The sequence below is a fragment of the Phyllostomus discolor genome, chromosome 3, assembly GCF_004126475.2.
Source record: "Phyllostomus discolor isolate MPI-MPIP mPhyDis1 chromosome 3, mPhyDis1.pri.v3, whole genome shotgun sequence".
Lineage (NCBI taxonomy): Eukaryota > Metazoa > Chordata > Mammalia > Chiroptera > Phyllostomidae > Phyllostomus > Phyllostomus discolor.
In genome coordinates, this window is record NC_040905.2 from 208780656 (window position 1) to 208795568 (window position 14913).

The window sequence follows — 14913 nt, forward strand, 5'->3', positions numbered from 1 at the left end:
GGATTTAAAAGCGAGGGAAACCCAGATGTTCCGAATTCAGCAAACGGGCTCCCTGAACTTCTAGCCTGGCTTGCCCTCGTGTTGGTCGTGGGACCACATTGCCTACCTCCCCCACCTACGGAATCAAAACAAGTGTGTTCACCCTGGCTGACGTAGCTCAGTGGATTGAGCTCGGGCTGGGAACCAAAGTGTCACAGGTTCGATTCCCAGTCAAGGCACATGCCTGGGTTGCAGGCCATGACCCCCAGCAACCCCACATTGATGTTTCTCTCTCTCCCTCTCTCTCCCCCCCCTTCCCTCTCTAAAAATAAATAAAATCTTTAAAAAAAAACAACTGTGTTCACATCCTTTTTCAAAGATCTCCTGCCCCACTCAACACACGCACAAATTCTGGGGCCACGTTTCAAAGCCTGAAAAGAAATTAGTTCCAACTACTGAGGAGAGAGGAAGACTCCAGGTCAGGATGCCTGGGCTCCAGGCTTCCTCATTCTGCTGCCCCGACCCAGGTCACGGTTCTCAAGGTTTCCAGACGGGAGGTACAACCCCAGATTTCCAAAAGCCCTTCCACCCCAAACACCTGGGATCCTTGGTCGTGCATTTGTGGGAACCTTTGCTGTGGCTTCGCAGGGGCAGGGAATGGGGTTGGAAGGGGGCAGGTCAGCATTTCTCCCAATGGTGGGAACTGGCTGTTTATCTCCCCCACTGTCGGTAAGCTCCTCCAGGACAGGTGTTTAGTATTGGCAGTAACTCTAGCTCCCGGTACGATCTGGAATGTCCCAGGTGCTAAATAAATACCACATTTTGTCATGTATAATGTGTACTTTTTTGCCCCAAAATTTTTAAAGATTTTATTTATGTTTAGAGAGAGGGGAAGGGAGGAAGAAAGGGAGAGAAATATCAATATGTGGTTGCCTCTCGTGTGTGCGCAACTGGAGACCTGGCCCACACCCCAGGCATGTGCCCTGACTGGGAATCGAACCAGTGACCCTTTGGTTCACAGGCCGGTGCTCAATCCACTGAGCCACACCAGCCAGGGCTTGCCCAAATTTTTGAGGGAAAAATAAGGATGCGCATTATACGTGGATACAATAACCCCGTGTATAATGCGCACAAAAACATGGGTGGGCATTATACATGGGAGCACATTATACATGGCAAAATATGGGTATCTATTGAATGAATTCTTTCCTCTTTCACCTAAGAAAAGCTGCCTGCTTCCATCCCAAGGCCCCCTGAGAGACAGAAAAAAGATTCATAAAAGTTTATTATATGAAAGAAAGACCATGGCTTCTGTACACCTATTTACAGAACAGAAAGACTTATTTACAGCCAGATGGAGGCCTTGGCGTTGGTGGGGAGCAGATGCCTGGAGAGAGTGAGGAGGCGTGAGGAGCCTCCCACAGCTCCAACACAGGGCACCTCGGCAGGAAGTGGGGGGAGCAGAAGCCGGAGGGAGGACCAGGGGTTCCGGTTCTTCCTGAAGGGGGGCTTGGTGAGTGTGTAGCCGGTGGGACGGAGCCCAGGGTCCATGCAGAGCCCTGGAGGCGTGAGGGAGATCCTGGCGTTGAGCCCAGAACATTCTTGGGCTGATCACAGTGTCCCTGGGGTGCTCTGGGGAAAGGTCCGTGCCCCTCTGTCCCCGATGCTGCCCGCAGCTGCAGAGGGGAAGGGTCCATGGGGGTCACAGCTCGCTGGAGCGGACGGCGGGCTCCAGTTTGTGGGACAGGGCAGTGAGGACTTTGTCAAACTTCTCGTAGCGCCGGGCCTGGCTGCTGCTGGCGCCCTGGCTGCCCCAGAGCAAGCGCATCTGGAACTCAGTGCTGAACACCTCCAGGAGCTCGGGCCGGGCCTGGAACCCTGCAGGGAGGGGCACAGGGGTTAGGGGACCACCGTCCAGCTGGGGAGGCTGGGGCTCTCGCCAGAGCCACCACATCCCTCTGGGCCCCACTCGGGGACACTGTCCCCAGCTCTGCCAGAGATTCAGCAAGGTGTATTGATAAACACGGGCACACACTTCAGTTCCTCGTCTTTGCCCTGCTATGTGCCACATCCAATTTAAAAACGACTAGAACATACAATATTGACATTAATGGGAAGGATGGCTTGGGTAATTTTTTTTTCTTTTGTATTTTTCTGGAAGTTCTAAAATCTTCCCTAAGAAACATACACATTTTGTAAGTGAATTAAAAAAATGGTTTTTTTTCTTTCTGAAGAAGAAAAAAGTCAGGAAAGACATACATCAGAATGCTCGCAGCAGGTACTTCTGGGTAACTGTGGGTGATTTTTTAAATTTTTATTTTTTAAAGATTTTATTTATTTATTTTTAGAGAGGGGGGAAGGGAGGTAAAAAGAGAGGGAGAGAAACATCAGTGTGTGGTTACCTCTTGCATGTCCCCAACTGGGGACCTGGCCCACAACTCATGCATGTGCCCTGACTGGGAATCAAACCAGCAACCGTTTGGTTCACAGGCCAGCGCTCAGTCCACTGAGCCACACCAACCAGGGCTGGGTGAGGTGTTTTTTTTTTTTACCTTGTTTTCACTCAGCTTTAATTTCCAATTTGTCTACATTGAACTTTTATGACTTAAATAATGCCTAAAGCAGAAAAAAAAAGATGGCTTCCCTGAAGCGACTTTCTCTCTGCTCCCTGCCCAGGAAGGCTCTACCTCTCGACTAGGCTGAGCGCCCCTGGAGGGCAGGGCAGGTCTGTGTCAGCCTCGGGGCACCAGGCCGGGTGCTTCGCAAACAGTCTTGTGAAGTCGGCCTGTGAGGACGCCCATGTCACAGAGGAGAAAACTGAGGCTCGGAGAAGCTAAAACACACAGCTACGATGCTCTTTGAATCGTGTGTGTCCACCTGGTGCCTGCCACTAACAACTGCTTGTTGAACTGGTGAGGGAGGAAGAAAAGGGACGAGAAACATGAGGCAGGGAGACAGGGCAGGACAGAGGGGTAGAGAGACCGGAATGGGCATTTGGAGGGAAGGGGAGAGCAAGCGGAAGGCCCGTGACTCACCCTGCAGCTTGACCTCAGCGTTGGTGTGGTACAGGCCTCCGTGGTGCGCCACCGTGCGGGCGGCCTCCAGGTGGGCCAGCACCACCTCCACGCCGTGCTCCGTGCTGCCCCAGGGCTCAGGGCCCTCCGCTGGGGCCGAGTCACACTCCAGCAGCGTGATGAGCGGCAGTACGTGCGGGAACGTGGTGTTGCTCAGTGGCGGGCCTTCTGCAGGGAGGGAGACAGCAGGCTCTTAGAGACCCCGAGGGCTCCACTGCCCACAGGGCTCCCGGAAACAGAGATGCAGGAGGGGCAGGGTGTGGCCTGCCTGAGGTCCCAGACAGTCCCCAGGGCTCCTAACTCCTGGACAGACCTCTCCTTTTGGATTTCTCCAACTAAGTCCACTGCCCCAGGGGCTGAACCCGGCCAGCGCACACAGTTGCCAGGTGCAGAGCGAGTGCAAGAAGAGTTTGCACAGAGTTCAGCCGAGCTCTCCCCACTGGCCACACGGGGAAAGTCTCTGCTAGCCCAGAGAGGGCTGAAACCTGCGCAAGGTCACACAGCAATGTGGGGGAGGTACCTTTGCCCTCGTTCAGGCTCTTGAGAAACGGCTTGAGCTTCTTCTCGTAGAGGATGGCGCCTTCCGTGTGTCGCTGCCGCAGGGTCATCCACGTCTGCTCCAGCCGGGCAATCTGGGGAGAGCGGTTGTGAGCGACCATCCAGGGAAGGGGCCCGCCAGGGGCCACAGGCCGCCCTGCTGAGTGCACGCCCAGACGTGGTGTCACCACCGCTCAGGCACCGGGGCAGTGCTAACTGACTTCCTCTCACAGGTCCTCACGGAGCCCTTGCAACAACCCATTTTACAGATGAGGGAACGAAGGCTCAGAGGAGGGAAGGACTTGCCCAAGGCCATTCCACAGATGGCAGAGCTGGGAGCTGAACCACTGCCCTGAGGACCCTGCGGGAACTATTTACTAGGCACAGGAGAGGAAGTGTGGTGTGATGAGGTTCGGGCTCTGAAATGAGACGGACCTGGTTCAAATCCCAGCTTTTTCAGCCTCTCACCGTGTGGCCTTAGGCAATCCCTGCTCTGCCTCAATTTCTCCGTAAGCAAAATGGGGACGATACAGACCTTCACCTGGTGAGATGTGTGGTGGAGTCGGTGCTTGTGAAGTACTTAGTGCAGCACTTGCACCCCAACATACAGTGAGTGCTCATTCAGGGATAGCCGTTTTGTATTTATTCTTTAGACTCCTATAATGCACCTCACTCACTTCACAGTGGGGAAACTGAGGCCCAGAGGAGAGGGAAGACTTGGTCTTGGAACAGGTCAGCCCCTAGAGAACTCACCTCTTCCACACCCCAGGGCCCTTTAAGGCAGTCTACCTGAACCCCCTCTGCGCCGGCCCCTCCGTACCTGGGCCATATCCAGGGCGCCCATGACCGCGGCGAAGCTGAACATGTTGCCCATGGTCCCCCGAAGCTCAGCCGCCAGCTGGATGGTCTTGTGCAGAAGCGCTGCCCGCTCCTCCGCAGAGCCGGTGCAGCCCAGGATGTCCACAGCCAGCATGATGGACATGGTGTGGAACCTGCCGGAGAGGCCAGGTGAGGGGGGGCGGGACCAAGGAGCCAGGGGGGCGGGGAGGGCTCCTGCCACTGCCCGTGGTTGGGGGGCCGAGTGGGTAGAGAGCAGAGACCGAACTGGGAGGTCGTAAAGGATCCATGAGATTACCGGGCGCTACCAGGGTGAGAAAGCTGATGGGCGGGGCCAAGACTCGTGGTCTGTGATTGGTCAAGAGAATGTAAAGGTGAGTCCCTAAAGGACTGTCTTTAGAAAACCGGAATTGCTCGGGGCTAATGACGACAAGTTGCGATTGGTCAGTGGGATAGGGGGCGTGGCCAGAGCCCCTGGGAGCTAGGTGAGAGACTATGATTGGCCAACTGGCCAAAGCAAAAAGGACACAGGGCGCGGGGGTGGCGGAGTGGGATGTTCCTCACCTTTCCAGCAGGTCTAGTCGTAGCTGCCGGCCATGGGGGAGGGTGAGCAGCTCCATGCCCCAGCGGACTCCCATTAGGGTCTGCATCTCCTTGGTAACGCCCAGTATCCTAGCAACCTGCAAGGACGCCCAGAGGGCTGATTAATTTCCTGTCTTGGCTGGCCCAAGCCATCTGGGAGTCAGAAAGCTTCATCTAGGAGGGCGGCCTGGCTGGGAGGCCAGATTTGAATTCCAGCTCTATTGCTAACTCTCTGACATGGAGCGAATGAGCCCCATTTTCCTCACCTGTGAAGTTGGGGGATCCGTGGGAAAATGTCCAGGGGTGTCTGACGTGTTAGATACTCAGTTGAGGTTAAGGACCGGGACTACCTTATTCCAGCAGGTAGACCTGAGTCCCGGGGAGTGAAAGGGCGTGTCCAGTGTCACTCACTGGGTCACCGAGCCAGGGTCGCTCCCTTCACACTGCAGGGCTCTGCACGGGGCCACATCCCTGCACTCCCTGTCCTTGCTTCCCGAGCTTGGGGACCCACACGGCCAAATAATCGGTGCCCTCCAAGCCTCGGAGCGAGGAACTGAGGTGCAGAGAGAGTCGGGGCCCACAGACGGGCAAAGATTCATTCAAAGCCAACACCCTGGGCTTCCATCATGAGCCCAGGTAATGAGTTTTGCTCAGTTTGTCCACCAGGGGGCGTGGGGGCGGGGAGTTGGGTCTCACCCAGTCCCGGGACCGGCCAGACTTGCACGGGACTCAAACAGTGCCCCCAACAGTCAGGCGGCACTGAGTTGCAGGACTGCCCGTGTCCAGCGCCAGACTGGTGTCTGGAGCAAGCAAGAATGTCCTGTGGAGTTTTGTTTTGTTTTTTTGTTGTTTGCTTTTCTAGAAGGGAGAAAATGGAGGCTCAAAAGATCAAGTGACCGGCCCAGAGGCACCAGGAAGTAAGGGACGGCCATGAAGCCAGACACAGGCCCACTGACTGTATTTGGGGAACTGAGGGGCCGGCTCCTCACCACCCGGATCCCTGTCCTAATGCCAGGGCACAGGGGTGCTGCTCCGTCCGTCCCCATGCCCACCCAGCACCTACCAGGCAGTCGACCTTGGTGACATGCCGAGCCAGCGTCCTGGCGTCCACCTCTGCCAGCAGCTCCTTGACCTTGCGCAGCAGGCCCACCTCCAGTGGCCGGTTATCCTTGGGGATCAGCAGGGACTGGAAGGTGGCCGGGTTGAAGGAAGAGGCAGCTTCCACCACGGGGGGCGTGAAGGCCCGGCCCCAGTCCCCGTCCGGAGCCCCGCTTTCCGACAGTTCCTTTAGCCTCTCGCCATAGCCCTTGGCCTGCCGGCTAGAGGCCTCAGCCGCTGCCCACTCGCGGCTGCCGCAAACGGGAGGCTGCAGCTGGCAGTAGTGGCCAGAGTCCGGGTCGCTGTAGCTGCTGAGGGATGGTGACGGGGAGGCCTTGCACAGGGTGTGGGAGGGGCTGGCATAAGGGCCCTTGTCCAACTCCCCGGGGGGCTTTGGGGTACTTCCAGGACACAGCTGAGGTTCGCTGGAGCGGCGGGCGACAGGGGAGGCGGGCAACGCTGTGGCTGACGTGGCTGCGGGGGCAGCATGAACACGGGTCACTGCAGGGAGACAGAGGGAGAAGACTAGTTATCATGGCGACCCCCCAGGGAGGTTCCCACACCCCCTTCCCAAAGGAACAGCTCCACCCTCCCTAAAAATGGCGTCCCTGCTTCCCCACACCCAGGCCAGGCCCAGCGGGCTCCAGCAAACTGAGCAGTGATGCCCGGACAGCGCTGGCCCCCAGGAGTCTGTGCACGCCCACCCTGAGCTGCTGCAGCCTTGGGGAGCCGTGGGACTGCCTGTAGGGGCTTCCCGCGATTCAGGGAAGCTAAGCACGTGCTGGCGTTCGTTGTGCCACATGGAACTGTTTCTCAGTGAATGAGTGATAATGGTTTAGTGAGTTCACACGTGCCAGGAGCTGGCAACATGCTGGAGACACACTGGCCAACCACCGTGAGAGCATCATCTAAAATCAGAGGCGTTGTTGATTGAGCTCTTGCTGCCTGTGAGATCCTTCTTCGCACATTAGTTCATTTAACCTTCTCAACATCCTCTGAAGTCAGTACTTTTACGATCCTCCTTCTACCGATGAGGAAACCGAGGCTCAGAGAGGCGAACTGACCCGCCCAAGGTCACCCGCCAGCAGGTGGGAGAGCTGTCACTCAAAACCTGGCTCCTGAGGACTTGAGGAAACCACATGGCTTAGAAACTGTCCGACCGATCGTTTCTGGCGAGGGATTTTGGCCTTCCCACTCAGGGGTGTCGCTTGGAAGGCAAGTGCGCGGTTACAACTGAGCCGAGGGCCATGTTTGGGGGAGGTTTGTGACGAGCTGCGTGGACAGCGACGTTCCTGGCAAAGCTCCCTCCCGGGCTGCTCCTCTGCCTGCGCCCTTTGCCCATCACGTGGGCAGTATGCAAGCTGGCCTGCTGGGAACACTCTTTCTTTCTTTTTCTTTTAAAAATAAGCCAGTGGCCTGTTTCTACAACAGAAATTTTCTTGGTATTAAAAAAAAAAAAAACCCGAGGCATCTGTACCCTCTGCTTGATTTCTCTGGGAGCCTAAAACCGCTGTGAAACATAAAGTCCGCTCATTTGCTTTAGGGCAAAATGCAAAAAGCACAGCAGGGCTAGCTTGGTCTGAGCCCGCCATTTGGAATCGGGGCTTCATTCGGTCGCAGCCAATGTAGGGCCTCGAGGACTGCCCTATATGCACCCCCACACAGTGGGAGGGCGGCCAGTGGGGCCGTGGGGCACAGCCCGGTGCAGGAACACAGTGAGCCTCCAGCAGGCTTCACTGCGTTCTGGAAACTACTGGAAGGCACTGGAAACCACGTTATGCACAGTGCCCAATAGGGACTGAATAAATCACGGCAATGAGCAAGCCCTGGCTCTGTCTGCGTGTCAACATTGCTAGTCCCGCCAGCAGGTTTTCAGTGTGCATTCGTGCAGGGCCTTGCTCTCAGAAAAGAGGTGGAAACACACATAGGTACACACACTACCAGAACTCATCCAGAGCACGTGCACACACAAGTCACCACCCCCAGACCCCCGCACCCCCGCCCCGCACCTGCCCTATCCCCTCCGCAGGCCGTACCGGTGCTGTAGGCGGGGGAGCTGGGGCTCTCAGAGATGGGGGACATGGGCGAGTGCAGGTCTGGGATCTGGTCCATGCTGAGGGCACAGTTGCGGATGGATTCCCGGGGGTGGGGCAGTGATGTGCTGCGGAGCAGACAACTTCATGAGCAGAGAGCTCAGAGGTCCGGGTCCTCAGCCAGCCTGAGGACCCCCACCTCTGCTTCCGTTCTAGAACTGCTGAACTTCAGAGGCAGAAAAGGCTTAGAGGTTACCAAGTCCCGCCTCCCAACAAACAGGCACAGAAACTAAAGCCCAGCGGAGGAAGGGCTCACACGGACCACGACCCGCACAGCTGCGCTCCGTCCTGGGACCCCTGACCCCAGCGCAGAGAACTGCCTGGGGAGGGGGGCTAGCAGGCAGGGAGGGAAGCCGAGGAGTCCCGCCGGCCGATCTGGCCCCTCCTCACGGCTCCTGCACTGTGCTTGGACGCCTGGGCACGCGTGGCCTGTGGATCCTGGCACCATCACCGTGGCCAGTTCCAAACCACAGGCCAAGTGGCTGCTGTCCGCAGGGTATCCAGCCATCAGTTCTTTGGCTGGCAGCGTGCAGCCTGGGCCCCGGGAGAGGAGACCTATCCACATGTTAGTGGCACGGAACAGCTGGTCTCTCCTCGAACAGCCAGGGAAGCCATGAAAATTAGGGGCACAGACTTTGGATTCACAGGCCTGGGTTTGTATCTTGGTCTTACCACTCTCCCGCATGTGGTTTCTCCTCTCCAGGCCTATTTCCTCATCTATAAGTGGGGGGTGTGGGCAGGAGCCAGCACCCGGTAGGGGGCGGGGGGGTGGGCGGCTGGGAGAGCACTGAGCACAAGGGTAGGTGCACCGGCGGGGGGCTCAGGAATGACTCGCTGCTGGGGCTTTTTCTGGGGTCAGGGCTGGTCTCGCCCAGCCCCAGAGGCCACTGCATCTCATCCAGATGTCACTGAGAACATTCCACCCTCCATGTGGTGGTTTACACACAGCGAAACCCTCCACTCTGCTGCCTGCTTTGGTGGGGAGGGGTGGGGAGGGGTGGCACTAGCAGCAGGGACCAGGCCCCTGCTCAGGACAGGGCCATACCCAGGGCTCCCTCTGGGCCAGAGGGGGCTGTCTGAGTGAGGGCCCTTTGGAGGAAGGAGCCCGGGGTGGGGGCAGAGGAGCAGTGGCAGGGCCAAGGGCACACAGCTGGTCAAGGCAGAGCTGGGCTGCCCCCTGGGTCCTAGTGCCTACAGACCCCACGTGGCCTCACAGTGGCACCCCACCTTCCTCCCGTGCCCAGCACGCTGAGGCTCCTGGGCCGTCATTTCACCCCCATTCCCTGTAACTGGGCCTCCCCTTTCTCACCAGCACTCTCATGACCGATGCCCCCCCTTGACAAATGGGGAGACTGTGGCAGAATCGGGGTCCTTGCTTACCTGGTGGGGCAGCCATCGCTGCGGGTGACCTTGTCGGCAGTGAGCCCGTCAGTCATGGTGATGCTGCGCCGCTTCATGTGGCTGCCCTTGGGGCCCGAGGGGCTGGCGGGGCCGGCGGCCTTGCCGCCGCCCTGGCCCAGGCCATAGCAGGCCTCCAGGTAGCGCAGCGGGAAGGTGCGGTTCACGGGGCAGTAGATGATGGCGCCACTCTGCTCCGACACGGCCTTGCGGCTGCCCACGTGGTACCGCACGAGCGCGGGCACGTGGTCGAAGCTCTCCTGCTCGAACAGGTACTGGATGTGGGTGTAGCTCTCGCCGGCCTTCACCACCACCTTGTTGATCTTGAAGTGCAAGGCCTGGTTGCGCCAGCGGCACGTGAGCACGTAGTCCCCCAGGCTGGTGAGCGAGTCCCGGATGAGGAAGTCGCCGTTGCGCTGCACCAGGGTCTCCGAGACCTGCAGGGCGAACGGCCGGGCCGCGCAGGGTCAGCCCGGGAGAGCGCGGTCCGGCGGGGTCCGGCGGGGTCCGGCCAGGCCTGGGGGAGCCGCGGGCCCCGCTCAGGGGGCCACTCACCTCGCGGGGGATGCGGCCGTGGTACCAGGCGTGGCTGCGGAGGTCCGTGCTGCTGAGTTTGAGTTCTTCCTCCAGCTCCTTGTGCAGTTTCTCAGGCGACGAATCCAAGATGTACTTCTCCTTGGAAAACTGGGTGGGAAACGGCAAGAATTGGCATCCAATCCGGCACCCCCCACTTCTCCTTCCCTCCCAGTCCTACACCAGGGGAGCTCCTTCCTCCCCGGGACCCCGGGGAGCCTTAGGTCCAGGTGCCCGCAAGCCCTCGCCCATTAGTCCCTGTCCTGGCAGAAGTAAAGACATCTCAGTTAACTCCACCACACTGCGCCTCCTGCTTCTGCAGGCCCCGTACCGCGTGCCAGGTGTGAGTACGTGAGGCAATAAATAAACCAGCCCCGTCCTCAGGGACGCTCCTAGGCTAAGAGGGGAGGAAAAGCCACACGGGCATTGGAGCAGGCTGCGGTCAGCACCACAGTGCTGGACAGCGACAAAGCGCCGGCCGGGTTTGGAACGAAGACGAAGTCTACTTGAGGCCGCGCGGTCCAGGAAGGCGTCCTGGACGAGATGACAATAACGAAACACTCGTCGTGCACCAAGGACTGGTCTTGGAGTGGGGGGAGGGAGGAGTTCTACGGGTAAATCTGGGAGGTGGGCCGCAGACACCCTGGCAAAGGCAGGGATTAAAACGGGTGCAGAAACGTGCCGGGACAGTGAATTGCGCAGCAGAACGGCACTCAAGACAGCTGTGAGCAGGGAGGCAGAGCCCCCCACCCCCACCCCCCAGCCATCTGTGGTGTCCTTTAGGATCCCCAAGGCTCTTTCCTCCTTGCTATCTCAAGCAATCCTTGCCTGACGGGGAAATGGCAGCCCTGCAGGGAAGCCCAAGGTCACTCACTGGAGACAAGGCCCAGGACTCTCCCCTTCACCTGCCCAAAGGGGGACATTCCTGGTCCCCTGGTCGCTGTGGCCTGGGGGGGGGGGGTGGCGGCCTGAGGGAAACAGGAGAGGGGCCCCGGCTGTCAGGTGTGTCCCCACCGCAGAGCCCAGCCCCCTCCTGGCTGTGCGTGTGAGTCCTCTAGGCCTTGTTTTCCCCTCTGATAAATGGGTATGATGGTAAAAACCTGCCTCACTGAGTTGCGAGGATGAAAGGAGACAGTCCTCCTGAGTGACTGCTGTGACTAGCCCACAGATGTCCTCGTCACCGTGAGGACATGTGACATCGCTTCCTCTCCCTTCCCCCAACTCCAGGCCCTGAAGATGACTGCTCCAGGACAGACAGATCCAGCCTGGAACTGGCCGGATGGCAGGTCAGATGAGGGCGGCAGTCAAGGGCCTGGCTTCGGCCTCGGGGACCGTCTCTCCCCAGGGCCCCCTACTCACCAGGGTTTAAGGTCCCCTCCCTGCCTCCTCATACCTCCCACAGGTCTCTGAGCCTGATCCTGCAGCTCTCCTCTGCTCCCACACTGCCTCAGTTTACCTTAACCCACACTGCTCCCTGATTCCCAGCTTCAGAGATGTATAGAATCTCCGAGTCCATTGTTTCAACACAGATTGAGCCCCCACTCAGGGGCAGGCCCGTGTGCCAGGGGCCGAGGTCCCAAGGCCATCGGGACAGGTAGCCTGTGCCCCGGGAGGGCCGTGTAGACACCGGAAAGCAATTCCAGGGTTTCTGCATGTTCAGGGGAGCACAGAGAGCACTGGAGCAGATGGCAGCACCCCTCCTCGTCTAGTCAGAGGGGAGCCCCCAAAGCGGGGATGTTTCCACTGAGGGCTGAAGGACTGGATGAGCCAAGCAAAAGCACCTGGGTGGGGACAGGCAGGCAGGCAGCCTGAGCAGGGGACAGCTTCTGGGAAGAGAGGGGCCGAGCCAGGGCCCTGGGGGCAGAGTGGCAGGGCCAGATGTGGCAGGGCCAGGTGTGGCAGGGACTCGAGGCTGCCCCGGGAGCTGGGCTTGATCCAGAGGCCACAGAAGGCGTCTGAGGGGTCAGGCCGCTGGGCAGGTCTGCTGTTTCCCAGGCCGTGGCCGGGCAGGGTGGGGGGTGGGGATGGGACTCGGGAAAGGGCCTTTATTAGGGAGCCATGGCTCAGGTGCGGGGGAAGAGGGTGGAGGGGTCAGAGGGGACCTCAGGCAGAGGTGCTGGGCGGGCAGAGGGGACCTCTCTGAGGTGGGCAAGCCTGGGGCAGGAGCCGTCGGTGAGGCACCCATGAATGTTTCGGCTCCGGGGAGGCTGCTGGGCTCCGGGGACAGATGGCGAGGTGGGTGATGTGTACAGGTAGGTGCTGGGGGAGGCGGGGGCGGGAAAGAAAGACGCAGCGCATGCTTTGCCCAGGGTAGAAAGTGGTGAGCGGGGAGGGCGGGGAGGACCAGGGCGGCCGAGATTTGAGCTCTCTCGAAACCTGCACTTCTCCACGGGCTCGCCCGTCCTTCAGGGCCCCCAGCGTCCTCCTCACGCCCCGCCACACCCTGAGGAAGGAGGGGGACTCGGGCCTGATGGGGTCCTTGTCCTCCACAAAGAGCATGCAACTGAGAATTTGCCCCAGCACCACAGCTACAGCAGGGGGGACATGGGGCAAAGAACGGGAGGGGCGGGGGTGGTGTGGTAAGGAGCCTGGCCCGAGACGCTGCCTGCCACCGTGTGACCTTGAGTTCGTCACTTTCCCTCTCTGGGCTTGGGTAGCCCCATCTGTAAGTGGGGGTGGGAGGCTGGGCTCCCCTTTTCCAGCCATAATCCGTGGTCTGGGAGAATCTGGGGGGACCAACTAGGTCCTCCCACCCACCGGGAGGTGGGGAACCCTAGGATCCCTGCGCCCTCCTCCTCGCCCTCCTCCTCACCCTCGACCCAGGGGTCCTCAACTCCCAGGAGGGGGAGGGCTGGGGCGCGAATGCAGCAACCGTGCGCCCGGAGCCCTGCTATTGGCCAGAGATGATCTCACCGCCTCCCGGTCTGAGTGCGCCTGATTGGCTGGTGCGGGGATGCTGCGCTCAGCCGCGGCCGTCATTCAGGCGGGCTCAGAGCGTGAGTGAGCCTAGCGGGGCGCAGAGGTGATGCGCCCGGCGTCCCCCGGGGACACCGGAGGCAACAGCACCGAGACCCACGGTCAGGGTCCTAACCCCCTGCCCGCCAGGCAGTAAGGCCCTTGTAGTTCCTCCAGTCTCCCATCCCCAAGCAAAGCCATGCACAGACGATGCTCCGCAGAGAGGCGGGGTCCGGGTCCTCCCCTCCACCTCCTTCCGTTTAACCCTTTCACCGCCGCGGGGTCGTCCGGCACTGCCCGGCCAGTGGAGCTGAGAGACCTGCGCCGCCCGGGGCATGCCCCAGCCCACCCAGCGTGGCAGGCGCTCTGGCCCCTGCCCCGGGCACCCGCAGCATCCTCGCAGCTTCCCGCCCCTCACGGCATCTTCTGATCCCAGCGCAGCGCCCCGATACAATGGGGAGCCGGGCTGCCCAGGTCAGCCGCCGGGACCGGAGTGCTCTCGGGAGGGTCAGCGGGACCCCGTCTCCCGATACCCAGTGCCTCGGCTCAGCTCCGTCCTGCGGCGAAGGCAGGATCAGAATGGCAGCCCCCGCAGTCCCGAGTCCCGGGAGTGGCAGCTGGACCCTCACCCCAAGGGTCAGGCTCCCAGAGGTGAAGCTGGGGCGACCCCGCCCCCTCCCTCAGCCCGCAGCCCCGGCCCGGCACGACCCTGAGCGGCGCCCCGGGACTTCGGCTCCCCGGGCCGGGACGGAGCGGCCGAGAGTCCCAGCCCGGAGCGCCTGGCAGGGGCCAAGCCGCCCCCTCACCTGCACCTGCACGAAGGAGCCACGGTAGAAGCAGCAGGCGGCGGCCGATAGGGCACTCCACAGGCTGCAGCGCTCGGTCATGGTGGGGCCGGGGAGCCGGGACCGGGCCGGCGCAGGGGGCGGCGGCCGGCGGGGCAGGGGCGCTGGACCGACCGGGCTGGGCACCGGCTGAGCGTGCCTCTCGGCGGCGCGATTACCTCATCGCCTTGTCGGGGGAGGAGCAGGGAGGCGGGGCGGGGAGACCCCACCCTCCAGCCGGCCAGGGGAGGGGAGGGGGCCATTGTTCCTCCCTCCGCCTACCCCTCGCCCCCCACCCCGCAGCCGCTCTGCGCCCCAGCCTGCGCGCCCCAGCTGCCTGGAGTAGGGGGACGTGACGCGGGGGACCTGCCACGGGGGCCATCACGAGGGATAGCGGGATGGGGTGGGAACCCCGGCCCGCCGAGGGGAGTCCCTCCGCCCCCGCGGGCTGTGCCCCTCAGTGACCCGCAGCGGGCAGAGACTTGGAATTAAACCCTATCCGACGCTGGAAAAATCACCGTATGTGCCTGACCAAACCCTTTGTGGCCTCGGGAAATCGCCCAGAGCCCAGGATTTCTCGTCTCTGAGTTGGAATCAGGGATTCTGCAGAGAATCGCGGGGGGTACGACCGACAGCCTCTGGGGGTGCTGAGGGCCAGGAGGGTCGGATGGTTAGGGCACCAACCCGGCTTCAGGGAGCGGAGTCCCCATCTCCACCCCCCATCCCCCACCCCCTCGCTAGGAGCCCAGATGCATGCACCTACCAAACATGCCTATGCCGACCGCACAGAACTCTTGTGAGCACTGCTTGAGCCGATGCATGTACGTTGCCAGGCTTAAAGTTAGTGCTCAATCGACGCACGTGATTACGTTCAAACTTAGTGTCAGAATCTGGGCTTTCTGTCCTGGAACGCAGCGCTCCATGCAGGGGAAGTCGCTGCTCGCCCTGCGTCGGTCAGGCCTG

General features: G+C 60.6%; 1 protein-coding gene across 5 annotated transcripts in view; it reads right to left on the reverse strand.

Moving 5' to 3' along the window:
• Positions 1-1246: 1246 nt before the first annotated feature.
• Positions 1247-14913, reverse strand: part of SH2D3C (SH2 domain containing 3C) — a 35241-nt gene continuing 21574 nt past the window's right edge. For 2 of the 5 annotated variants that reach the window (XM_036022261.1, XM_036022262.1), the window contains 9 exons: positions 10154-10282; positions 9581-10035; positions 8144-8268; positions 6073-6608; positions 4992-5107; positions 4411-4582; positions 3574-3685; positions 3015-3221; positions 1682-1857 (listed from right to left, as the gene is read on the reverse strand). In XM_036022261.1, coding sequence (XP_035878154.1) covers positions 1682-1857; positions 3015-3221; positions 3574-3685; positions 4411-4582; positions 4992-5107; positions 6073-6608; positions 8144-8268; positions 9581-10035; positions 10154-10282 — 2028 coding nt within the window. Of the gene's footprint in view, positions 1858-3014; positions 3222-3573; positions 3686-4410; positions 4583-4991; positions 5108-6072; positions 6609-8143; positions 8269-9580; positions 10036-10153; positions 10283-13932; positions 14638-14913 lie in introns of those variants that run through there. The other 3 variants (XM_028525042.2, XM_028525049.2, XM_028525037.1) reach the window with 3 other exon arrangements.